General features: G+C 45.1%; 1 protein-coding gene across 1 annotated transcript in view; it reads right to left on the bottom strand.

The window, feature by feature from the left end:
- Nucleotides 1-2,546: 2,546 nt before the first annotated feature.
- The window catches only part of MACO1 (macoilin 1), a gene marked incomplete at its 5' end in the record, with an annotated part of 51,823 nt that continues 26,718 nt past the window's right edge, over nucleotides 2,547-27,651 (bottom strand). Inside the window, 5 exons of the mRNA XM_040465306.1 lie at nucleotides 2,547-3,025; nucleotides 8,202-8,376; nucleotides 12,789-12,909; nucleotides 15,086-15,268; nucleotides 16,534-16,692. Of these exons, the coding sequence (XP_040321240.1) occupies nucleotides 2,823-3,025; nucleotides 8,202-8,376; nucleotides 12,789-12,909; nucleotides 15,086-15,268; nucleotides 16,534-16,692 (841 nt within the window). The remainder of the gene's footprint in view (nucleotides 3,026-8,201; nucleotides 8,377-12,788; nucleotides 12,910-15,085; nucleotides 15,269-16,533; nucleotides 16,693-27,651) is intronic.

Below are 27,651 nucleotides of genomic sequence, written 5' to 3'. Positions count from 1 at the left end.
GGTTGGAGAATGGCAATAAAGAGAGGTTATTCGGCCAGTCAAAACACACTCAGCCCTGCTCCTTCTGTAAATATTTAACCATCCAGAATGGCAAACACGGCTTTATGGCACGTAACGAATGTTTAGTGTATTCAGAAGCGGAACCCCTTTGTCATGGGCCTAAAACAACAAAGACAACAACTGGAGATTTTCTCGGTGTAAAAGAACGTGCCGGTGAGAATGCCGTGGGCAGACACGTTCCTGCGGGAAGGCGAAGGCCAAAGCCAGGCCAAGGTGCTTCCCCCCGAGGAGCTCTGCTCACGGTATGAAGTGTGGTGTATCTGTAAGAGCCTAAGTGGCTGAGACTCAGGAAGGCCGTGCAGCAACGGGGACAGAGGGTGAGGTGCCAAGAGCAGAATTTTCCAAAACCAGAGCCAAGATCAGTTGTAACAATGGCCAAGAGAGGAAAGCAGGGACCAAGAGAGGAGGCTGGCTTGTCAGAAGATGAAAACAGACAAAGCCTCTAGAAACAAGGGAGGGTTTAGAAGTGGCTACCTTGGGGGTCAGCGCAGGATCTAGAGCAGATAGGAAACCCAACAGGCTATCGGTCACAAAGCGGCCCCAAAGATTCTGGAAAACGGGAAGGAAATTTGCTCTCAGGATTTCCTTGCCAACTCCCTTCCAACCCCACCCCTGACTTGGCTTTTCAGGAGAGGGGGGTTGTACCAGAAAACAGGTCAGCCTTGGTTCTAATAGGAAGCCAGGGAGAAAGAAAGTGGGCAGGGATGGACCAGGAAGGAGGGAGGGAGGGAGGGAGGAGGGTGGGAGGGAGAATGAGTATGGATACGTCTTAAGTTGGACTAGAACTAAAACCAACTCGAGACCCTGGATGGATTCACCCCAAATCCTGTTTCTGCCCCACCACACAGGGGTGGGGGGGCACTGCCCCCTGACAGGGCCCGGGATGGGGAGAGAGCAAGGGTGACCATCAAAGGCCCATTCAGAACAATCTACCTTGTGGTCCCTCCTGCAAAGTTTAAAAAGGCAGAAAACTAGTTTTCTCTGTAAGAAAATGTTTTTATTCTTTTGAACCCCACAGGAAAGAAAAAAAAAAAAAAATGCAGCCAAGACCAAGTGTTTAACGAAAATAGTGTCCCAAAAGGCAGCAAAGTGGGGGAAACCTCAACACAAAGTCAGTGACAGTTTTCCATGTTTTTGCACAAGGATGAAAAAAACCTATGACAGTTCTGAGTTAACACTTCCATGGTGACAATTACACAAGAGGATTCAAAAATGCAAAGTGGCAGCAACATGCACACCTGGCTAAAGCTAGAAGTTTTTTTTATTTTTTCTTACCCCCAAATAAGATCTGTGATTAAAAGGATGATTCTTTTTAATACTTCGATTTTGCTGACTTGCGCGTCCCACTTAATCTGCTTTAAATATGACGTACACGCCAACTGACAGGAAATTTGAGAAGAACGGTGTCCTTCCAGAATCCATGGCAAGGCAGCAAAACCAATCTATTTGGTTCCTTAATTTTCCTAGTTTCCCAATACAATTTTGCCTCGCCCCTCCCTCTCCCCGGCCCTCCCCCCGCCCCCACCCGGATTCTTAAACACTTCCAAAAGTGGCCAGTGCAAACACTTTTCTACCAGTGTCTAATATACACTTGAAACCGAAATCTTTGTGCAGAGTTTTGAGTTTAAAACTCTTAAAAACAAAAACAAAAACAACAAACCCTCCTTGGCACAAGAGCTGAGGAATAGTCAAGTTTCTTTTAAATCATCCAACACAAGATGATGAAGAGAGGAAAAGCACAGTTAAACGAAAGGAGATTCAAAAACGAAACCCAACAAACCCGAACCCGGAACTGCCGCTTTCCTTGGCTGTCTTTGCAGGTCTGTGGCACACGCACACGGCCCGGCTCCCCGCCCCCAGGTGCTTGCCTCGAGAAGTCCAGAACCCCGGGGTGCTTTCTCTGAGAGGACACGGGATGCAGCCGGGGTGGCGTCCAAGAGCCCAGCTACACGCCAGTTGTACAGCAGGATCCGCAGTGAGCTCGACACAGACAGAAGACAGATGACGGGGAAGGGGGAAGATAGTTTAAAGTCATCAAGTTTCCTCTTGAAATGTCTTTTCCCAAGGCACTGCTAGTGATTTTCTAGGACTGCACACCCGAGGGGGGTAGGAGCATTTCAGACTCGACCCCAGGGACGCTCGAGAGCTAAGTCCCATCACCTGGCTCCCCTCGGCTTACGGGACACTCCTGGGGTCGGTCTGCTCCTCGGAGGGGGAATCACCTTTTGTTTTCTGTCATGTCAATAATCATCTTGGGTAATGCAGCTATGAGAGCAAAGCTGTGTGAGGTTATTAACCCTTCCACTCTAAAAAAGAAACGCTTCTGTTAGCATCCCACGTGAATCCAACGTGCAGGTTTCGCTTGCTTATTTAAGAACAAAACCGAACAAAAATAAAGGATTGGGAAGCAAAAACCCTGCTTTTGTTTGTTTGTCTGTTTTCTTCAAGAGGAAACTTAAGAATACATAAAAGGCAAAACGGGCTACTTGAAATCCAAGAATGGTTTTAATGTGTTGGCCGAGAAAAATAAACTGCAAAGTTCTGTGAGGTCTTCTAAAAATTTACAAGAAAAACTGATGGGCAGTTCTAATCAGACTTGGATGTTATCTTTCCCCCCTTTTTAAAAACGACAACATATACAGTCCCACAAAATACAATATAAACTTTTTTTTTTTTTTTTTTTTTTTATCTTGACTGCCAGAGACGCTCCTTTGTGATGCCTTCTGGTAACCAAATGGCTGGGTAAAAGCCACGGCTGGCCTTCATTTCTTCAGGGGCTGGTAAACAGAGGCATTGGGATCAAGTCCAGAGGGGCTGGTCTCCACAAATTTGGAAGAGTAGTGGGGGGAAACGGGGCTCAGGGGGCTGGTCGTGGCGCTGTACGTTATGCTGGGCATGACGGCCATGACTTCGGCTATCTTCTGTTTAAGGTCCTTGATTTCCTGGTCTTTCTGAAGAATTTGTCCTGAAAGAGCAAAGACCCACCGTTAGTGAGAAGGGAGGGTCCCTCTAACACAATGCCCTCGCGGAGGCCCAATCCCAAGTGAGTTCGCCTCCAGCTCTGATGGCTTCTAAGGGTAGGAACTTTTCCTGTTAAGGGCCAAACAGTAAATATTTTAGGCATTGCGAGCCACACACTTTGTTTTCTTTTGTTTTTTTTTTTTTTAAGTTGATTTATTTTGAGAGAGAGACAGGGAGCACAGTGGGGGAGGGACAGAGACAGGGAGAGAGAGAATCCGAAGCAGGCTCCATGCTGTCAGTGTGGAGCCCGACTCGGGACTCGATCTCATGACCTGAGCCACAGTCAAGAGTCAGATGCTCAACTGAGTCACCCAGGCGCTCCCCCCCACCTTTTTCTAACATGCAAAAACCATTCTCAGCCCACGGGGAATAAAAGAACAGGTGGCAGGCCAGTCTGGCCTGTGGGCTGTGGTTTTACAGGTGTTTAAAAAGGGATTCTGTTTATGGAGGGGTGACAAGCGACACGTTGAGCCACGTGTGAGCACGGCAGTCACCCACGGCAGCCGAGAGGGTGCACCACGGCTGCACCTCTTGAGCGGGAATATTTTTCTGGGAGGCTGGACATCTGAGTGTCAGACCGAGGGATACAGAACACCTGAGGCCTGAGAATCCATCACCGCACGCTGGGCCTCCGGGTTCCCCTACAGAAGGCACACGAAGCCCGGCAGCGGCTGCACTGGGGGGTCTAGAGTGACACAGTGTGCTCGTCCCCACCTCTTGGCACTGTGCCGCTCGGCCTGTCGGCCCACTTTGCACCTGCTGGACACTTTCACGTTACCTGACTCGGCCGCCCAGCATCCCCCCCTCCCCCCGCTATGCTTAGCTTCTTGACCCAACCAACTCCTGCCTTGGGCCGCTTCCTCTTCTGTGCTTCTCCTGCTCTGTGTTCACTCCTGAGGTTTCACTTCCTCACCAGACTTTCCCTGACCCTCCCCTTAAAATCAGACCCGACCCTGCACACACACCCCCAATCCCTAGATTCTCAACACATCCCATGCTTTCCTTTTTGTCCTTTTCTTCTAATAAGGATAATAATTACAACAGCTAACACACAAGCGCCAGGCACTGTTCTAAGTGCTTACATAGACAAACTCACTTATCACAATGACTCTAGGATGTGGGAATTACCATCATCATTATCATCATCCATTTTATAGATGAGGAAACTGAGGCAGAGAGAGGCCGAATGACAGAGCCAGGATTCAACTGTGTGAGGTCTGGCTCCAGTCTGCACTCCCACATACCACATTCTTTTACCTCCTGTAACTACTCATTTGGGTGATGCTCTGTGCCCGTCATCTCCAGTGGCCTCTGCTCCATGAGGGCAGAAGCTGGGTTTGTCCCTTTGTTCGCTGCCACATCCCTAGTGCCCAGCCCCCCAGAAAGCTCAGGCTCTGCAAGTTATGTCCCCTGCCCAAAGTCATTCCGTGATTAAGAGGTAGAGCGGGATTTAAACCTGGCACCACTGTTCCAGAGCCCACGAAATTTGCATCACGCTTTGAAGCTCCCTGGTCTACTTCGGGAAGAACACTCAGGAGTAGCCCTTCAGAACTTCAGAAATTTAAATGCTTTCAAAAAAAAAAAAGAGGTTGCATTTGAGTTGCACTCATTTTGAGTCCTGCAGAAGGTGGTAATATATTTGAAATGCAAGAGGGCGCAGTGACATATCTTTAAAAAGCTTGTAGTAGAGATGAAAGTCATTTTGGAACTGGGATGAATCAAATGATACAGAAAGTAGGAAGCAGAAAAGCAACAAGGGGTTTGATTTGAATTACAAAGTTGGATCCTTATTAGAATATTCTCAGCTTGACAAGGGAGGGAAGTAGTGGGAAGGCCCAGCAAAGAGCAGTAGAAAGGAACTGCTCTGACTTCCTTCATGGCCCCTCAGCTTCAGGTTCGCATCAAATATCCTCCTTCCCTTTGAACAAAATAAGCCTCAGATGAATAAAATACCTAACGGCATCTGTGAGCTGCTGTATCCTTTTTTTTTCCCACGCAGATGCAAGTTTGATTTTTTTAATCAGTAACATGCAAACATTCCCAGAGCTTTGAAAAAGGCAGTTCTCTTTGCTTTTTTTGTCTCTTTGCAAGAATTCCTGGGCTGACACCGAAGCCCAGTCTGTGCTGGGAAGCCAAGCTCCCCTTGGCCATTCAGAGACCAGGTGCTCCCGCACTCTAGGGGGCTGTCCTCCCACAGTGCAAATCCGAGCAACTGAAATGAGGTGGCCCCTTTCGCAGCCGGCTGAGCCAGGAGGGCAAAGGAAGCAGTGTGTGGCCAGAAGTTCAGCTTTATTTATTTAAACCGAAAAAATTGTTTTAAGTTTAAGTAATCTCTACAACCCAACGTGGGGCTTGAACACACGACCCCGAGATGAAAAGCTGCGTGCTCTTCCGACTGAGCCAGCCAGGCGCCCCAGAAGGTCGGCTCTAGAACAGAATTCCCAGGAACCTTCTTCTTAAATGCTTTCCCCTGAGTCCACACATTAATAAGCCTTCTTGCTCTATCATCTGGGCCATCCCAAGCCCCTCCTACGGCTCCATTAACTTTTCACAACTTGTATAGTCCCCCCTGCTCCCGGGGTTTAGGCCCTCTCGCTGGAGATGAGACCCCAAATGCCCCCTGACTGACGATGATCTCTCACCTGGGTGTCCAGGAAACGACTCCAACTCAGAGCATCTCCAACCAAAGTCACTCTCTCTTCTCGTTCCCTGATCCTGTTCTGTTCTTCTTCTCTGCTCCCGGCAACTTTAGCCTCCCACATCCCCCAGGTGCCTCCACTTTCCTTCCCTCCCTGTCTGGACCACCCTCCCTCCCCCACACTCCCCACCTCTGAGACAGAAGACAGTCACAGCCTCCTAGGGAGTCTACCTGCCTCTCCTCAATCTCACCTTCCAGATCCATCTTTCACATTGCGATTGGAAAGACGTTTCCAAAATAATGGCCAGAACACGTCACCCCGTCCCTCCTGAAAAATCTAGGGAAGACACAGTCTGGTTTGGCTTCATTCACGGTCCCCCTCATCTCCCAAGTCCTCCAGCCTGAGGCCACCGCTCATCTGGACGTTCCCAGCACTTTCTTTCCTTTGCTTGCACGAGCCCCCCAGGTAACAATGTCTTTCCCCTGCCATTCTCTGCCCTCAGAATCCATCCTTCAAAGCCCACTCAATGTCCCCTCCCTCGTGAAGCCACCCCTGATCACTGCTCTGGCCCTTCCAGTCCCCCACCTCTACCCACTGGCAATAGGCTTCTCTGCTGTACACAGGGCCCACAGGGTCCAACCATCTTTGTGATCATACTAATACATCGTTGGCCTTCTGCACATTCATTCCCTCCTGGGGGTAAGTGGAGTCTTCTAGAAACCACATGCAAGTAAAATTACAACAGACTGAAGGTAGCAACAGGGATGAGAACCGAACTATCTTCTACTGAACCAGAAACTAAAGAGATTGGCTCAGAGTAAAACAATGCCATTTTTCCTCATTAAATTTTCTCTGGGGTTTTGGGCAAATATAGTTCTTTCTCATACAAGTAAGTTATATGTTTATTATGCTATTTGAAAATGAATTAATACATGTTTTAAGTTTTAATTTCTTTTAAACAAATTTTTTTTTAATGTTTATTTATTTTTGAGAGACAGAGACAGAGCACGGGCGGGGAAGGGCAGAGAAAGAGGGAGACACAGAATCCGAAGCAGCCTCCAGGCTCTGGGCTGTCAGCACAGGGCCCGAGATGGGGCTTGAGCTTACAGACTGCGAAATCATGACCTGAGCCAAAGTCGGATGCTTCACCGACTGAGCCACCCAGGTGCCCCCAAGTTTCAGTTTCTAATAGGTAAATACTGATTGACATAACCCACTTGAAAAAAATCTCCTTGGGTTACTCAATAATTTTAAGAGTGTCAAGGAGTCCCCAAGACCAAAAAGTTTGAACACCCTAGTAGATCCCCCCCCCACCACACTGTGTCTTATCTGTACCTCTCTCTCCTTCAGCTTCTCGTACGCATGCTTTGAATGTTCTTTAAGTGCCTGTTGAAATAACCTTCTCCTACTAAGTCAGCTGTTTGATTTTTTTTGTTCAGTAATCTATGCTGGCTAATTAGTTTCTTGGACAAAATCTAAATTTCTTTTCATCAGGTTGTATCAGGCCTCTGTTCAGAAGCCTTCCAAAGCTTCCCGTGTTACTCAGAGCAAAGTCCCAAGTTCTTTCCAAGGGCTACAAATGTGGCCCGGCCACTCTGACGCCAGCAACCATACCCGCCCCTCAGGCTGTGGCCTATGCTCCTGAGGCCTGAAGTGCTTTTCCCCCGGAGATTTTAGATTTACGTGGTTCCCTCACTCTCTTACTTTCAGCCTCTGCCCAAATGCTACCTATTCAAAGGATTTTCCACGACCACCGTGTCAAACTAGTGGCCCCACACAGACCCTCACACTTCTTGCCTGGATACTGCATCCATCAGCACCTGATACGCTCTATGCCTGCTTGTTATTGCCTGTCCCCTTGGGGCGTCTTGCAGTGCCCAGCACACAGTAGGGCCTCAGGAAGTAGCTGTGGAGTGCACGGCCTACTCTCCAGAAGCTGCTCCCAGTGCTCCCTCGTTCGTAACCATGTACAGCCGGCTGCGGCCTGGAATGCGTCAGGCCTTCCTAGCTTCCCTGGCCTCCCTCAAGCTGTTTCTTCTGTTCAGATGCCTCTCTGCCCCTCGCCCTCCTACACTGCTTCGTCACTGAGCTAACCCCTGCTCATCATTCAAAACCGAACTCAGACATCAGCTCCCCTGAGAAACAGCCCTCTAACTCCCAGACTGGCTCAGTCCCTGCCCCTCGGTATGTTCCTACACCACCACCTTTGGGTGACTCCGCAGTTGTCTCTTTCTTCAACAACACCGTGAACTCCCTGAGCACAGAAACTCATCCTCTTCTCTGTGTGCCCTGCACTTGACATACTCTCACCTCAAAATACATCTGCGGAATGAATTAGTGTGATAATTCCTAGATGTCAAGGTCGGGCACTTACAAACCAAGAAAGCTGAATGTCTTTGGTTCTGAGCTCTAAGGGACATGTGCTGTGTTCCTGTGCATTGTTCGTCACACCACCTCCTCTGGGGCCCGCTGCTCTCCTACCTTGGGCGATCTCGAGCTGTCGCTTTGCGTCCCCCAGTGCAGAGAACAGGTCCAGCTTGATTCTCGTCTCTGCGCTCAGACTGTTCTCCAGGTGCTGTGTTTTGTCTTGCATGGCCGAGAGGGCTGACATTAACACCTCAGTGTCCTTCTCATTTTCCTTATACTTCCGAAGCTCCTATCAACATCATCAAAGCAGCAAGATGTTACAAGATAGTTTTGGCATCGATGTCTACAAATTAGTCTGAAATCACAAATAAAATCCCACTATTACTGACCTGGCCCCTAGAATACAGAATCCGGGTGTTTCATGGGTTAAGAATCTTACCACTTAGAGGGAGTGAAAAATGTATTTATATGATGATATGACATACAAAACTATCTTAGTAGATGAATTTGATGGTGTTGGGCTGTTTCTAGTAACAGTGGACTCTGTTTCCAAATAAAACACTTTCTTACAAGCCTAATTCAGAACGTACAAAGAACTTTTTCCTTGCCGCCAGTTGCAAATGCTGCTGTAATGCTGTAATCAATTTGCCAAAAGTCTACTCTCAATTTGCACTAAAAAGTTATAAAAAATGTTCATTATTTTGATAGGACATACTGCAGAGTAAGCCCACTTAAAACAACTGGTAATGTAGCCAATAAATACATATATTTAAATATAAATATAAATATAAATATAAATATAAATATAAATATACACACATACAGCTATTTTAATTTTTTCATTTTAAGAGAAATCCAAACTTATTACAGAGAATTAGAAATATGTTAAAGTTCAAAGGAGAAAATGAAAATTACTCAAATTCCTGACAGCATAAGAAACTTCATATATTTTTAGTCTTTTAGAAGCATATGTATATCTTTTAGCATAAATGAGATCACACCATATGTAGTTTTGTATAGTTTTTTAAATCAACTGGTTTTTGAAAATGTAATTTTTAACGGCTATATAATATTCTTGTATATGTACCGTAATTTATTAAATGAATCTCCCTTTGTTAAGATTTTGTTTTCATTTATATACCACTATGCTGAACATCTTCGTTTATCAATCAATGATGAGATTTTAAAATGTTTATCTTAGGCAGGAGTTCTGAAAAGGGAAATACTTAAAAAGTATATGAACTTTTCCAGAAAGTTACACTTCTGCCAGCAATTATGAGGCCTGTTCCTATTATCCTCACCCAGGCTGATATTATCATTTAAAAATTCTTTGCTAATTTCACAAGGGATAAGGAAAATAAAAGCAAAAATGAGCTATTGAGACTACACCAAAATACTTTTGCGAAATGAAAAGGCAACCTGCTACATGAAGAAGGTATGTGCAAAAGAGATATTAAGGGGTTAATATCCAAAATATATAAAGAACTTCCAGAACTCAAAACCAAAAAAAAACCAATCTGATTACAAATGGGCAGAGGATCTGAGTAGACATTTTTCCAAAGAAGACATACTACAAAAAGATGTTCAACATCACTAATCGTCAGAAAAAGGCAAAATAACAGAATCACCTTATACCTGTCAGAGAGGCTAGTATCAAAAAGACCAGAAATAACAAATGTTGGTGAGGATGTGGAGAAAAAGGAACCCTTGTGCACTGCTGGTGGGAATGTAAACTGGTGCAGCCAGTATGGAGGTTCCGCAAAATATTAAAAGTAGAAATACCATATGATCCAGTAATTCTACTCCTGGGTGTTTACCCACAGAAAACAAAAACACCAAACATGCACCCCATTATTTACAATAGCAAAGACATGGAAACACCCCTATGTGGGTGTTTACCCACAGAAAACAAAAACACCAAACATGCACCCCATTATTTACAATAGCAAAGACATGGAAGCAACCCAAGGGCCCATCAAGAGCTGAGTGGATAAATAAAATGTGATATGTATATGTACACATACACACAGAGAAGAATATTACTCAGCCATAAAAAAGAACAAGATCTTGCCATTTGGGACAACACGGATGGACCTAGAAGACACTATGCTAAGTGAAATAAGGCAGAGAGATACAAGTATCATGTGACGGCACTGATGTAAGGAATCTGAAAAACAAAACAAATGAACAAAGAAACAAACGAAAGCAGAAACAGACCCAAAGATACAGAGAGCTGGTGGTTGCCAGAGGGTAAGGGGATTGTGAGGTGGGCAAAACGGGTGAGGGGTGAAGTGAGAGGTATAGGCTTCTAGTTCAGAATAAATAAGTCACAAGGATAAAAAGGTACAGAATAGGGAATACAGTCGAGGGACTGCAACTACACCCTAGTGTTGTATGGGGACACTTGCGTTGAACACAGCATGACGTACAGAGTTGTGTGCAATCACTACGTTGTACACCTGCAACTAAAGTCACATTGTATGCCAAATATAATGCCATTAAAAAAAAAGAAAGAAACGGGCACCCGGGTGGCTCTGTCGGTTCAGCGTCCGACTTTGGCTCAGGTCACGATCTCGCGGTTCGTGAGTTCGAGCCCCGTGTCAGGCTCTGTGCTGATGGCTCGGAGCCTGGAGCCTGTTTCAGATTCTGTGTCTCCCTCTCTCTCTACCCCTCTCCTGCTCATGCTCTGTCTCTCTCGCTCTCTCTCAAAAGTAAATAAACATTAAAAAATAAAAAATAAAAAAAAGAAAAATTTCTACAGGAGAGAAATATCTAATTTTATTTTTTTTTCAACGTTTATTTATTTATTTTTGGGACAGAGAGAGACAGAGCATGAACGGGGGAGGGGCAGAGAGAGAGGGAGACACAGAATCGGAAACAGGCTCCAGGCTCTGAGCCATCAGCCCAGAGCCCGACGCGGGGCTCGAACTCCCGGACCGCGAGATCGTGACCTGGCTGAAGTCGGACGCTTAACCGACTGCGCCACCCAGGCGCCCCTATCTAATTTTAATCTATAGGTCTTTGGTGATTGATGAGGATATATCCTTATATTCTTTTCAGCCATTTCTTTTTCTTCTGTGAATTATTTGTTCACATCTTTCGCCTATTTTTCCAACTGAGCTTCACTTAACAAATTTTATGAGCTACTTACATATCAAGAGTATTAATTCCTTATATTTGTTGCAATACCTGTACCCCCCCAATGGATTTTTTTGATTTGTTTTTTTTTGTTTTGTGATTTTTTCCCCATTATTTTTGTTTAGAACATTTTTCCCAGTTTCAAGATCAAATAAATTCTAGTATATTTTCACTCAGTTTAAAACAAAATGCTTCTTTTCACCCCGAATTCAACTCTTCATCTGGAATTTCTTTTTGTGTAGTAGGAGATGAGCTTCTAATTTTTTTTCCTGGTCATTTAACTGTCCCAAAGCCTTTTTCTGACTGATCCTCACTGTCCCATCCATCTGTGCTGCCACTTTTATTACACACTTTGGGCTTGGTCTCCAAGTTGTGTCATCTACTCTAGCGACTTCCCTTTTTTTTTTTTTTAAGTTTATTTATTTGAGAGAGAGAGAGAGAGAGAGTGTGTGCATGTGCAAGTAGGGGAGGGGCAGAGAGACAGAGAGAGAGAATCTCGAGCAGGCTCCTCGCTGTCAGCGCAGAGCTCGACGTGGGGCTCGATCTCACAAACTGTGAGATCACAACCTGAGCTGAAATCAAGAATCAGATGCTTAACCGACTGAGCCACCCAGGGACCCTAACGTTATTTTTTTTTCTTTAACGTACATTCATTTTTGACACAGAGAGAGGGAGGGAGAGAGAGAGAGAGAGAGAGAGAGACAGCATGGGCGGGGAAGGGGCAGAGAGAGAGGGAGACACAGAATGGGAAGCAGGCTCCAGGCTCCAAGCCGTCAGCACAAAGCCCGACGCGGGGCTCGAACCCACAGACCACGAGATCGTGACCTGAGCCGAAGTCGGACGCTCAACCGACGGAGCCACCCAGGCGCCCCCTAACATTACTTTTAAATTTTTTTTTTTTCCAACGTTTATTTATTTTTGGGACAGAGAGAGACAGAGCATGAACGGGCAAGGGGCAGAGAGAGAGGGAGACACAGAATCGGAAACAGGCTCCAGGCTCTGAGCCATCAGCCCAGAGCCCGACGCGGGGCTCGAACTCACGGACCGCGAGATCGAACTTTTAAATGTCCCTTTGCAGAACCAATGCCAAATACTTGGCTAAAGTCCACATGGGTCAGAAAACTGGTTGTGTCCATAGCACTGGCAGCTTTTCCTCTCATGCACTGCTCAGAACTGCAATCTGCAAGGTGCAGAGCCATCCAGAACGGTGAATTCCCTGGTGATGGACAGAGGTTTAGGGCTAAGAAGAGGCATACACGTTCCAAAGATCACTAGTCTGGCCTATAACCTGAAAGAATGAGATGAATCTACAGGAAGTCAAATTCTGGTATAAACCGTGTCAAAGGACCATCAGCATTCCTGGTTGTGTTAGAATCCAGCTAATTAAATGTGACTTGAATGAGCTGCATGAGGCTAGAGCTTCTTTTTGGCCTCCAGAGATTTTCCGAGGTGGTGGGATTTGGCCTTTTATCAAAAGGCACCATCTCCACACTGCAGCAGTGAGCACACAGCTAACACAGAAGAGGAAGCCAAGTACGAGAAAGTCCTCTGTGCCCCCCGTACCTGAACTTTCAGTTCTAGTTCTCTGATCTGGTCTTCTTTCACCTTCATGTCCATCGTGAGCTTCTTGCCCTCTGCTTCTAATTCTCTGATCCGATTCCGTAAGGTTTCGGTGCACTCCCCCCTTTTGGAAAAAAAGAGAAGGAAAGAAAGGGATTTAAAAGACTATATGGTTTACTTACACTGCAGGACTGATATTTCTCTTCTACTCTGGAGTTGGTCAGGTTTTAGTTTTTGGCTCAGTCTGCTCATTCTCTGTTCCTTGATTGTTTCAACAATGATCTAAAATCATTATCATTAATTGGGTATCTAATATAAGCCAGGCGTAAAGTGAGGTACTTTACCCATTCTGCCTTCTTTGCAAGGGCAGGACATATTGTCCCATTTTCCAGGTAAGAAAACTGAGACCACACAGATATAATACTAGTCCAACACCACCTCGCTGGTAGCTCTCAGAACTGGGATGAGAAGTGAGGTTTTCCAGCTTCCTAAAGCAGCCAGCTTCCACCAGGCCACGTGACCTGAGGCGGTGCCCAGGAGCTGAGTAAGAGAGCCCCGGGCAAGTGCTGTCTCCAGCAGGGGGCAGTGAGCTAAAAAGTTTTCACTTTTGAGGGTCTATGCATTGGCAAGTTCACCTTCCTGGAATCATGAAGTTGCCACAGCATCAGGCTGCTTCTCAGGGCCGTAATAAGGACAAACTAAAAAAGGTGATGGCAATGGCCACTCTGAAGCTGATTAAGCATTTACATCACAGACACAGCCAGATGGAGAAAGCAGGTGTCCTGTGCCTACCAAAAAGGAAGGTCCAGCGAGAGACTTACACCTGGAGATTTACTCGGGAATACAGATGGCCTCTACGGAAGGGATGGCAGGCAAGGGCCATCTAAGGGGAAGACCAAAACAAACAGGCTTGACTGGAAGCGAAAGCGAGTCAGGGAAGAGACTGAAACCAAGGTCCTGAGTCTCAGGCATCAGGCACTGAACAACTTGGTTAAGGGACTGTCATATCCTCCTCAGTGGACTTTTTTTTCAGGGTAGGTGCTGGACAAATTAAGGACAGCACAAGCCACACCAGGTGTGACTGTTCAGAAAAATCTCCTGCCAGGGTCAGTGCTTCAGAAACTTGGGCTTTTTTCAGAAGTCTGTGCTTACAAATCTTTAAACAAATGAATAAACAAAACCCCCACGTGCTAGGCAGGCTTGTAAAGTGTCTTGTGAGTCTGTATAGACGCTGATGGGCCAAGTGAGCTCAGCTACGTGCACTAGAGAGTCTACTGGGGGTGGCGGGCTCACACAGGAGGAACGAGTTCTCTCTGGCTATTATTTCCTTAAATACGAAACGATGGTCCATCAGTTATTCTACAGAGCCCAAGAGAAGGCTTTTAACATGTCGTAAGGCAAAGAGCAAAACTTAAGGAAGAATGACAGTAGAGATGTATCACGTAGATACAAATTAGGGTCAAGACTTAAAATGAAATAAATAATAGTTTACCCTCGCCCTGCAACTGTAAACCCATAACTGACCCCTACACACAGATGGAATTCACTAGTCAAAACAGACACAGAAGGGAAAAAGTGATAAAGTGAAGCAGAGCACCCCCTCCCCTCCGCTGCCAGCACTCTACCCCCGCCCAAGAGTTCTCGAAACGATCTTCTCTCCTTGCTGGAATTCAGGTGGCAATTACATATCAGTTTCTGGAATCCTTACATCCTTTTCAGTGGTGTAGAAGTAGTCCCCAGTTCTCCTCACTCCACAAATTCAATGATATCTAATAGTGACCTAAGTTTCCTTTCATCCTTTCCAGTTCATTTGACAGTTTGCTGATATCCAACAAAGACAGGAGCGATCAGTACAAAGTACTTGGGCAAGGAACATTTTCCCTGTCTTCTATTTTAAGATAAAAACTCCAGAAACACACACACCCGAGAGTAGAGAGTAGCGACAGCTCTATAAAGGGAATAAAATCCCAGACTGGAATCTCTCCAAGCGCTTAGTAGTTACTGGCCACACACAAAGTGACTGGAAACCCATTTACAAGCAGCACTTTGCTCCCGGGTGCGGGAACCATGGTGAGTCCCTCCTCCCACTCCATCGATGAGGTCGTCAAAGGACGAAGCTGTTACAAGACAGTGCGAGTTGCACAGACGGGGCTTGGCCAGCTCATGCAACAGTGCTCGGTGGCCACCTATCCCTGCACGATCGCTCTATTCCAATCCTTCCCAAGGCCTCAAATCCCCATGCCTGTTTTGCTGCAAGGCAGGCCAACCTCAGAGGAAGCGCTCGGGTGACGCAGACATACCTCGATGCAGCAGCAAATGCAACGGCCCGGGCAGCAGTGGCTTCTTCTAACTTCTTCCTTTTTTTCTCCTCCATTAACTGCTTTTCTACAAAACTTCGGGCTTCCTGCTCAGCTTTTAGCTTTTTCTCCAGCTGGCTGATATTCTGCTTGTCTTTTTGCTTCATTTGCACAGCATTATGTAATCTATATGGAAATGATTATCATAGAGTTTTGTAATTAGAAATGCCCACTCGGAACCCTGGAGAAACATGGCTCCTCTTTTGAACAGCAAATCATAAGAGTCAGCTCCTAGAGATCCCAGGAAAAACATAATGTTGTTATTATTTAACAATTCCAAAACATCAACAGAGAGGTTGCCTACCAAGATACAGAGTAAGACCTAGCCTGTTAAGGTAAGTGATCTACAGAAGGTAATCCAGAAAAGAAGCATAAAACAAGTTTCCATCAGAGGGAAAGATAGTTGTAGAACTAAGTCTAGTGCCCCAAAGCACCTTGAAGAAACTTTATCCAGCCCCACTGAAACTGAGGTCAAGGGTGGGCAGGGGAGGTTTTTCTTTGCCTGAATACAGCCTTTCCTTTCCAGCTGTGAGATGTTTTCTGAGGATCCCAAAATAGATCCTGGAGTTAAGAGTCACACGGTGCTTCATTTCAGACAGAAATTTTAGCCATAGTCCCTTCCCTGCCTCCCACCACCCCCAGCTTTACCTATCAATATAAGGTGAGTTTATCTCAGTATATCAGTGTAAGGTGAGATGTTCTCCATCCCACATGTGAGCCAGAAGCAATGGAGAAGTTATTTGCTTATAACAAGCTGTAATGCTCGAGTTATGCTGTTCAAAAATGCTGAAGGACTTCTCTTTCAATGGGGAAAGCCCACAGCCTAGAATAGTAATCACTACCCCAGGCACACACTGCAGAGACTGAAGAAAATAAAAAAAAAAAATGACATATTCATATTGAGTCAAGAAGAAATTCCAGGATGAATCAATGGGAAGCATAAACAAATTCACACAGAAGAGCTGGCTTTTTGCTTGCCTCTTCAAATAAAATCAAGGCTCAATGTCATTTTTGAGTTCCAGAGATGAAGGTAAATAGAGTGCATTATTCCCCTGGAAACTTTCATTCAAAGGAGCAAGATTTTCACATTGTAGCAGAACTACTTCTCGTCACTTTTACTGATATTATCACAAAGGCGCAATAACTATTTTAAACTAAGCGAAGAAGTTATTAAATGAGCAAAAAATAGTAATATTAATAAACTGGTTGCAATGTAGTAAGTTTTTATAGATTTTATAATATGTTGGCTACCTAATACTAAATTGAACATTTTAAACATTTCATCGAAAAACCCCCTTGCCAGGTCCCTCCGTCATCACAAATCCTGTGCTCCAAGCCACAGACTGTGCGGCCGCCTGGCTCCCGACCGAAGGCCCGCGCGGCGCACGTACTTGTTCTGCAGCAGCTCGTTCTCCTGCCGGAGCTGGCCCATCTCTGAGCGGATCCCTCGCTCGGTGCTGGAGAGGGAGCTGATCTGGCTGCGGAGCTCCTGTTCCACTTGTCTGCTGGCCTGCAGATCAGCCTTTAACTTTTTAATATCTTGTTCCAGCCTAGGAGAGGGAGAAATGTGGCATTTTCATCCCGGAAAGGACACACACGGGCCTCTGCGGGAGAGCCCGGCTCAAGTCCCAGACCGCCGGGCACAGGGCAGAAGACCCCTCCCTTCTGGGGCTCCTGCCAGCACCGGGATGCCTGCCTGCGACAGGCTTTCTATGAAGTGCTTCTTTCTGCCTGGGCCCCCGCCTCTTCCCACCACCAGAGAGTAACTCTGGGTTTCCTCCAAATGTTTGTGAACACGGACAGGTGAGGTGCTTGTGAGTTCCTGGGCTGCTAACGAAGGAGGAAGGAAAGACAGAGGGAGGGTGGCTGAAGGCTTGGGTTCCCCCCCCAACCCTTCCCCCTGCAACACTCACACACCCTGGTGAATTTCCTTTGCCCCTCAGCAAGGGGGATGTATTAGTAACAACCAGCTTATGACCCACCTGCCCTGGTATATTCTGACAGAGCAGAATTTACCGTCTGAGATTCCCTCCCACCACGGGCCTAGAGGAGTGTCTAAGACAACCTCTGAAATTACTCGCATCTTTGCTAAACGATGTTCACACTTCCGGTGACTATGACAGCAGGACTCACAAGACTCAACAACAATGAAAAAAAGAACAAATGACATGCTCTGAGAATCATAAGCAAACTCCATCTGTGAACTGAAGCCTATCTTCTCTCTTCAGTTTCTTACGTTGGCTCCATCTGTTTTCTTTAATACAGTAATAGCTTCGTTTTAAGCGATATGTCTTGGGGAACTCTTATATGCACACGTAGGACTGAAAAGCGTCAACAGAAAGTATAAGATCAGGATTCTTTCTTCATGAGAGGGCTTTATAATTTCACTAGGGGCCAGTAAGCAGCTACTTAAAGTGATTAAACACTTAACGCAAGGAAGGCCGTGATTAAATATATGCGAGAAGGAATGATAACTAAAATTTAATGAGAACTTATGCGCCAGGCATTGTTCTACAGGCTTTAATGCTATGAACTCATTTAGTACACACAACCGTGGGCTAAGGGTAGATTATGACTCCCATTTTTACGGATGAAGAAGTCTAGATTCAGGAAAGGTTCCAGCCCACGGTTATACAGGCTCCAGAGCCCATTCTCTCCTTCAGCAGGCTGAGCTGTGGCTCTGTCATCTCCCCGTGGTATGGGTACAAGTGCCACAGGAGCGCTGACAAGAGAAGATGAGAACCAGGTTGGGCCTCGAAGGCTGGGCAGGATCCAGAGAAGTAGAAGAGGGGGAGGGGGCATTCTAAACAAGGGGAAAACATACTCAAAAGTAAGGACAGTCACAGATGTTTGGGGACGGAACGAGCCTGGCCTCTGAGGAAAGCCTGGACTCTGGGAAGAGAGTGAGAAAGGGCAGAAAGGGTCTGGTGGATGGGACTGTGGAGGGTGGCACTGAAGGTCAGGCCGAGGTTGGCCGCCATGTGGGACTGAGAGGATATCCTTTCTGACAAACAGGCGGGCAAAAGTCAGTCTGCTACGATGAGACCCTTGTGCATTTCACCGATCTGATATTCCAACAGAACCAAGATTTCTGGATGGCAGTGGTGATCTCTCCCCGGAACGGCTAGCCCCACAGACGAAGTCCTTACAGCCATGTTTTGTTAAGCACTAAGTCCCCAGGGCCCGCCACAGTGATCAGCACGTACTAAACATATGTTGCCTGGCCTCCCTTAGAAAACCAAAGAGCAGCTTTATTTACCGATCTACCTTTCGTCACCTGAAACAAAATCTCAAAAGCAAAAAAGTCGTAAGCCATCAATGGTCACTGCCCAGGAACAGTAGCCTGTCCCCCTGTCCTGTGTCCCAGAAGAGACTTGAGACCCAGTATTCCAGAACACTGCTGGGTCTCCTGACACAGCTCACTCCCCAGGGAAGGGGTCACAAGTCGACATCACGCCATACTTTCCCTACTGCCAGGGTTATTCCAGATGAATGTCCTCCCAGAACTGCTCTAAACAATTACGGACTGGGATTTATATCAACCCGACACCATCCTTCACTCACCCGAAGCAACCGAAAGCAGGTCAATGCTGTCAGGTTATCCCCATTAAGAAGTTTGGCTGAAAAACATGCTAGGTTATTCATCTTTCCGGAGAAGTCGATTTCAAAGTCTGAGGACTGCATTTTTAGTAGAAAGGGTGAGTTTTAAGAGGAGCATAGAGGCTTAGTGTGGTTTACTAATGGGGTTTAGGATCAGGATTCTAGATTCAGCGCTGGGACCAACTCCGCAACCCTGGGCAAGGCATGTAACCTCCCAGGACTCAGTTTCCCTATCTTGGGCTAATGACCTCTAAAGTCCCTCCCAGCTTGGTCTAGGATTTCTAGGCCTGACACACTTACCGCTGGCTGCTGATCTGCTTCTTCAGATTAGCAACCTGAGCTGTATCATATGCAGAGGCACAGGAATCAAGTTCCACACAACCAGCCGCAGTTGGGAATGAAAGAAAAATTAAATCTGCTGAGCCTAGCTGTCAATAATTTTGCAGTTTTCACTTTTTCGCATCTTTAATCTCTGAAGGCCAATTTCCCTATCCTGAACTAAGAATAACGACAATATTCTGAATGGAAATTTAGAGTTCCTTGAAATATGTAAAAACTCAGAGAGTTAATGTAATCATGAGAACAAAAAAGCAAAATATCTTAAGCGTAACTTCCGGAGACCATAGAACCCTGAACAACAATATATTTTTTTATGTATAATTATGAAATTTTGTCAAAGACGATGCAATAAAAATAGAACAGCGCGGCTACGAGGGTTACGAAAATTCATAAATTGTATACTTAGGATTCGTGCACGTTTGCAGATGTGTGTTGTACTTCAATAAAGTTTATTTATTTTTAAAATAAAATCACCTAATCTTACAAGACAGAGAAGTGAAATTAAAATGCTTCAGGATTTTCAGGGCGCCTAGGTGGCTCAGCCAGCTAAGTGTCCGACTCTGGATTTCAGCTCAGGTCATGATCTTACAGTTTGTGAATTCAAGCCCCACATTGGACTCCACGCTGACAGCACAGAGCCTGCTTGGGATTCTCTTTCCCCCTCTCTTTCTGCCCCTCCTCTGCTTGTGCCCTCTCAAAATAAATAAATAAACTTAAAAAAATGCTTCAGGGGGCTCCTGGGTGGCTCAGTCGGTTAAGCGGCCGACTTCGGCTCAGGTCACGATCTCGCGGTCCGTGAGTTCGAGCCCCGCGTCGGGCTCTGTGCTGACAGCTCAGAGCCTGGAGCCTGTTTCAGACTCTGTGTCTCCCTCTCTCTCTGCCCCTCCCCCACTCGTGCTCTGTCTCCCTCGGTCTCAAAAATCAATAAACATTAAAAAAAATTCTTTTAATAAAAAAAAATGCTTCAGGATTTTCATAACTGCCCTTAATTTTGTAAAATTCTGAATTGCTATTCTCCAAACAGCTACAGCAAACCTGTGAGCTGACCAGCATTCCCAGTTTAAGAAATGCCGATCTGTACGAACACCGCGTGATGCGCAAGATACCTTAAAGTGCTAAATGGAAAACTCTCAAGAATTTTTAAAACTTACGAGGGGAAATTTTTCATTGTCTCTCAGAGAAAGCGTTAATCTAACCTTGAATGTTATACATATATAGTGAACATTCAAGGTTAAATTAACGCTTTCTTGGGGTGCCTTGGTGGCTCAGTCGGTTAAGTGACTGGCTCTTGGTTTCGGCTCAAGTCATGATCTTGGGGTTTCGTGGGTTCGAGCCCCATGTTGGGCTGTGCACTGGCAGCACAGAGACCTCTTGGGATTCTCTCCCCCTCCCTCTCTCTGCATGTCCCCCACTCATGCAATCTCTCTCTCAAACTAAATAAACTTAAAAAAAAAACCGATGCTTTTCCTGAGAGACAATTACATATATGTGTATATATAAAAATATATATATAAATATAAATATAAAAAAATATATATATGTGTGTATATATGTGTGTGTGTGTGTGTGTGTGTGTGTGTGTGTGTATATATATATATATATATATATATATGTATTTTCTTAAGTAGGCTTTACACCCAGTGCAGAGTCCAATGCAGGGCTTGAACTCATGACTCAGAGATCAAGACTTGAGCTGTGATCAAGAGTCAGATGCTTAACCTACTGAGCCACCCAGGTGCCCCAAATGTTACTGTATTTTATTTCATTTTTAAATATTCACTATATTTCATTTATTTATTTATTTAAATGTTAATTTATTTTTGAGAGACAGAGAGCATGCACACGCGCACAAGCAGGGGAGGGAGGGGCAGAAAGAGGCGGGGACAGAGGGTCAAAAGCGGGTTCCATGCTGTCAGCACAGAGCCCAACACCGGGCTCAAACTCACGAACTGCAAGATCATGACCTGAGCTAAAGTCAGATGCTTAACCGACTGAGCCACCCAGGCGCCCCTAAATGTTCACTATATTTTACATCTTTACTGAGGTAGGTGGTAATTTACAATCCCTTATTAGGTTTATTTTTTATTGCAAAAGTGACACCCAGGCAATAGTAAGAACCGCATATAATAGAAAAGCACAAATCCAGAATAAAAAGGTAAATAATCTTAGTTCTCTCGTCCAGACGGAACCATTCACTGTTCACATTTGGTTTACTTCCGTTCTGTGTGTTTCTCTTTTCTCTTTCTTCATGCACGTTAATATTGTTTCATGCTGGTGAGAGAGTACCACACACATATCTTAAGTACCTTCCCACACCATTAGGAATTTTGCATAAACAATTTACCTGCTGCATAATGTTCCATTGTATGGGTGCACTATACGTTCCTGTTTTCTAAGATATATCTCAATTTTTGAGATATGCTCAATGGAAAAATGTATACAAGTTTTAAAAGAATTCTGTGAACTAGTAAACTGAACTGAATCAAGCTAGTCAAAGCGCCAGGGACATTTAGCAGACAAATACCTGCTACTTGCCTTAATGGTATACTTAACCCTTTGGTGCTGAAGGCCAAAAGTTCCTGGGTAAAATGCAGATATGTAATTTATTGGTGTGAAGTCCAAGAGGTACTGATTAAATGGGGTTAGAGGTTAATGCTAAATCTTCAAATGCATTCATGGGATTTTACGAAAATGTCAATAGCTGCCACCTGAATTAGAAGCAAGTGGTCAGGAGGAAAATGAGGCAGAAGTAACAGTATGTAACCCTTAAAACAGATTTCTGTAAATAGGGATCGAAAGAAAGCAGGAAAAAGAAACAAAGCATCCGTAAACTCAGGCCCTTTTATCAGAGGTAAATTCTACTCTCTTCCCTATACGACAGACAATTAAGATATAAAAGGGAACTTTACTCTAGACCTGCAATCTCACCTCCCCCCCCAAAAAAAAACCAGAAAGAAAAAAAAATTGGGCCAGACAGATCTTAACAAAACTTTGGTAAATGCTCAGGCAGGAAATAAATGCACTTCCTGCTTGCCCAACTCCTGTGGCCCCACTTGCCACCCTTGCGAGGTCTGCCCAGTGAGGTCCCCACGTGGGAGACAGACGGCAGCATGGCAAAGGTCTAGAGTCTATGCGTCTAGAGTCTAGAGCCTAACTATGTCCACTTGTGCCCAATTAGCCAAGCCAGGGTTCGAATCAACTCAAAATGTTACCTATCAGGTCCAGACACCTTTCCAGGCCACTTTTACCGATGATTTAAAAAAAAATTTTTTTTTTTAACGTTTATTTATTTTTGAGAAGAGAGAGACAGAGCATGAGTGGGGGAGGAGAGAGAAAGAGGGAGACAACAGAATCTGAAACAGGCTCCAGGCTCTGAGCTGTCAGCACAGAGCCCGACGCGGGGCTCGAGCTCAAGGACCGCGAGATCATGACCTGAGCCGAGGTCGGATGCTTAACCGACTGAGCCACCCAGGCGTCCCACGGATGATTTTAAAAGATGGCACCCAACCTGTAACCTGTGAAGCCACCTCTGACCTCCGGCAGCTACCTCCCTCCCAGCCACAGCCGGGGTTGTCCAGAGCAGCGCTCCTTCAGGACGTCACTCCGATGGGCAGGCCGCCTTCAAAGCACAGCTGCCAGGTAAGGATCCCTCTTACCCACTCCAGACCCTAACTCTATCTCATTTTCTCTCTCGTCCCACTCAACTAAGGTAAGCCGTAATATAAATGGTTGGTAGTTATTAAGAGGAAAGATTTACATTTTAATAAGGGGTAATCTTCTAGCCGACCAAAAGAATGAGGCTCAAACATGAGTCTGTCAGGCAGGCTAAGTAGGAAAAATATCTCTGAGGATCTTGAAGTACATCTGGTAGTAAACCAAAGTACGGGAGTCAAGTGTCAGCTTTTAGTTGAAAGCGGTTTTGTGTTTAAGTATGTGAAAAGGTAGGGAGATATTTGTGTCTAAATGTGTATAATCCTTAGCTTCTGTGAATTACTTGAATTACCGCCCACAGTACTGTGACTTCATTGAAGGTTTAAAAGTCTCCAGTGGGTACTGACAAGAACTTCAGGGTTTTTATAAACCCAGAGGCGTTATGGGACCTAACGGAGAGCTCAGAGAAACTTAAGGCTTTGGGGCGGTAAATTTCCCTAGGAAGTAAGTCCTGCAAAAAAAGGAGGAGATCTTTTCTCAGCCAGGATTTCACCCAGGGATGAGTAGCTTTATCCACTATGAGTCACAGTCTATACCCACTCCAGAAAACTACCTAAGTGTATACTTCTAGGGCTGCTGGTTTGACCCCATGAGCCCATCAGGAAGGTGAGAGGCTCTCTCAGCTCTGTTGGTTAGCTCTGAACGCTAAAGAGCTGGTGACAGAGAGGCTACAGGCTCTGCAAGACAACACAGAACTAGAAATAACAAGTGTCAACAGGGATGTGGGGAGAAGGGAGTCCTCCAGCACTGGTGCTGGGAATGTAAATTGGGGCAGCCACTCTGGAAAGTAGTATGGAGCCTCCTCAAAAAGCTAATAATAGAAGTGCCATACAATCAGGGTGCCTGGGTGGCTCAGTCGGTTAAGCGTCCGACTTCGGCTCAGGTCACGATCTCACAGTTCGTGGGTTCGAGCCCCGCGTCGGGCTCTGTGCCGACAGCTCAGAGCCGGGAACTTGCTTCGGATTCTGTCTCCCTCTCTCTCTGCCCCTTCCCTGCTCACGCTCTGTGTCTTTCTCTCTCAAAAAAAAAAAAAAATGAATAAAAGATCGAAAAAAAACTTTTTTAAGGAAAAAAAAAAAGTACCATACAATCCAGTAATTCCACTTCTGGGTATTCACCCAAAGAAAACGAAAATGCTAATCTGAAAAATATATGCACCCTATGTTTCCTGCAGTGTTATTTACAATAGCCAAGACATGAAAGCAACCTAAATGTCCATCCGTAGATGAATGGATAAAGATGTGGTATATACACACAATGGAATATTACTCAGCCATAAAAAAGAATGAGATGGGATCTTGCCATTCATGGCAACATGGATGGACCTAGTTACGTTAAGTGGAATAAGCCAGAAAAAGACAACTACCGTATGATTTCACTTATATGTGGGATCTAAAAAAACAAATGAACAACAACAAAAAAGAGAGAAACGGACTCATAATCCAGAGAACAAACTGGTGGTTGCCAAAGGGAAGAGGGAGAGGTGAAATGGGTGAAGGGGATGAAGAGGTTCACTCTTCCAGTTACAAAATAAGTAAGTCATGGGGATAAAAAGTACAGCATAGGGAATACAGTCAATAATACAATACACTTATCATGGTGAGCATTTCATAATGTATACAATGGTTGAATCACTTACGTTGTACACCTGAGACTCTAATTCAATATTATGTCAACCACACTTCAAAAAAAACCCCCAACTTGCAACACGGCTTGCTCTGTAAGAAAAGGGGCTTCAGAAGATTGTCTCCAAATCATGCAGCCAAGTGGCTGAGAGATAGGTGCTTCTAACAACCTCATCGCACCAGCCAAAATTACCCACTCCTGGTTTCCAGACATCTTCTGCCTTTAATTATACCAGCCCTTGGGGAGGAATGGCCTCCAATTTTCAAATCTCACTCTTCAAGGCCCAGTTAAAAAATAAAGACAAAACAAAGCAAGCTCTCCAGCACAAGGTGCAGATCTCCAGGGCCCAAAGTCCTCTCTCTCCCCCCGATATGTGAAAGCCTTTACTGGGGGTGATCCTTGTTGGGCACTAAGCTGTTGCCCTGTGCTGTTTTTTAATTTGTTCTGGTGTTTAATATTCTCCTGTGTATGTATCTTTTTCTCCAAAGACCATATATTCTTTGAAGCCAGGGGCTGAATGTGCTATAAAATTAGAAGCCGGAACTGTAGTTCTTTTTTTTATTAACTTTTTTTTAATCCTTATTTATTTTTGAGGGAGAGAGACAGTGTAAGCAGGGGAGAGGCAGAGAGAGGAGACACAGAATCCACGAAGCAGGCTCCAGGCTCTGAGCTGTCAGCATGGAGCCCAACACGGGGCTCGAACCCACAAGCTGTGAGATCATGACCCGAACCGAAATCGGACGCTTAACTGACCGAGCCACCCAGGCACCCCTGGAACTGTATTTCTATTTTTTAACAATTAAAAAAATATTTATTATTTTTGAGAGGGAGAGAGAGAGACAGCGAGAGCAGGGGAGGGGCAGAGAGAGGGAGACACAGAATTCAAAGCAGGCTCCAGGCTCTGAGCTGACAGCAGCGTGCCCGATGTGGGGCTTGAACTCACGAACTGTGAGATCATGACCTGAGCCAAAGTCAGATGGATGCTCAACCGACTGAGCCACCCAGGCACCCCTGGAACTGTATTTCTAAAGTTTCTTCCAGTCCTTATAGGCCACTGTCTCTAACCCTCACAGTGCTTAGAACAGGGTCAGCCCTGGCAACATTCTACCTACAGCAGGCCGTCAGAGTTTTCGGTTAATAGTGGCTGAAGGAGACAGGGGTAAACGGGCGTTTGCTTATGAAGAAGGCAGGTGTACATGAAAAGAATAAATGAAGGCCAACTGCTTCATCTTGTTAAGGACCTAATTCCATTAGGAGATTCCCTGTTACACATTAATCATACAAGACAAGACTTGTTTAGGACCACACAGCTGTCTATGAGGAACACTGAGCTCATATGTTAAAGCTCTGTCTCCAGAAGAAACAGTACTCACCCTCTCCACCATCTCCTTCCCTTCCCCCTTTCTAGGTCATTCTCGCTGACAGGACGGGCAGCACGGGACAGGCACACACAAGCCTGAATGCACTTCATCTTCAGTAAGGCCTACGATGCTGACTTGAAGTTGCTCCCACATGTCCTATAGATCACAGCTTTGGATACAGTGACCTGAAGCTGCCTCGGGTCTCACGGTGGTTACTACAATTGCTTACCAGGCACAGATATCCCAAAACACGCAACGGACTGATGATTACTAAGTAAAACCGTTATACAAAGTACTTAACGTCTCTGCTCCCTAATCTGTCAAATGCAAAAGGTAAACACATTCATTGTCCTCAAGAATGCAAAGAGAGAAAAGGAATCCTAGAGGCATTCACGGAACTGGTCCTATAGGGAAATAGGGGAACTGACTTCTTGAAACCCTTCAAGAATAAAGCTGTGAGTGCTACAACTAGTATTTTTAATAAGGTCCTTAAAGGATGTGGTCAGATTTGATAGTTTGTATCAAAAGCCTTTAAAATGTTCATCTCATTCTCTGACATTTATCCGGAGGAGAACCGGAGATCCACACAAAGACTTATGTAAAAGTGTGTTTGTTGCAGCATTACTTCGAACAAGAAAAAAAAAAAAAACATGGCACAAAAACAGACACATAGACCAATGGAATAGAATAGAAACCCCAGAACTAGACCCACAAACGTATGGCCAACTCATCTTTGACAAAGCAGGAAAGAACATCCAATGGAAAAAAGACAGGCTCTTTAACAAATGGTGCTGGGAGAACTGGACAGCAACATGCAGAAGGTTGAAACTAGACCACTTTCTCACACCATTCACAAAAATAAACTCAAAATGGATAAAGGACCTGAATGTGAGACAGGAAACCATCAAAACCTTAGAGGAGAAAGCAGGAAAAGACCTCTCTGACCTCAGCCGTAGCAATCTCTTACTCGACACATCCCCAAAGGCAAGGGAATTAAAAGCAAAAGTGAATTACTGGGACCTTATGAAGATAAAAAGCTTCTGCACAGCAAAGGAAACAACCAACAAAACTAGAAGGCAACCAACGGAATGGGAAAAGATATTTGCAAATGACATATCGGACAAAGGGCTAGTATCCAAAATCTATAAAGAGCTCACCAAACTCCACACCCGAAAAGCAAATAACCCAGTGAAGAAATGGGCAGAAAACATGAATAGACACTTCTCTAAAGAAGACATCCGGATGGCCAACAGGCACATGAAAAGATGTTCAGCGTCGCTCCTTATCAGGGAAATACAAATCAAAACCACACTCAGGTATCACCTCACGCCAGTCAGAGTGGCCAAAATGAACAAATCAGGAGACTATGGATGCTGGAGAGGATGTGGAGAAACGGGAACCCTCTTGTACTGTTGGTGGGAATGCAAATTGGTGCAGCCGCTCTGGAAAGCAGTGTGGAGGTTCCTCAGAAAATTAAAAATAGACCTACCCTATGACCCAGCAATAGCACTGCTAGGAATTTATCCAAGGGACACAGGAGTACTGATGCATAGGGGCACTTGTACCCCAATGTTCATAGCAGCACTCTCAACAATAGCCAAATCATGGAAAGAGCCTAAATGTCCATCAACTGATGAATGGATAAAGAAATTGTGGTTTATATACACTATGGAATACTACATGGCAATGAGAAAAAATGAAATATGGCCTTTTGTAGCAACGTGGATGGAACTGGAGAGTGTGATGCTAAGTGAAATAAGCCATACAGAGAAAGACAGATACCATATGGTTTCACTCTTATGTGGATCCTGAGAAACTTAACAGGAACCCATGGGGGAGGGGAAGGAAAAAAAAAAAAAAAAAGAAGTTAGA

The sequence above is a fragment of the Herpailurus yagouaroundi genome, unplaced genomic scaffold (genome assembly GCF_014898765.1).
Source record: "Herpailurus yagouaroundi ecotype Mexico unplaced genomic scaffold, PumYag 77, whole genome shotgun sequence".
NCBI classification, from domain to species: domain Eukaryota; kingdom Metazoa; phylum Chordata; class Mammalia; order Carnivora; family Felidae; genus Herpailurus; species Herpailurus yagouaroundi.
This window is presented reverse-complemented; position numbering and strand designations above follow the sequence as displayed.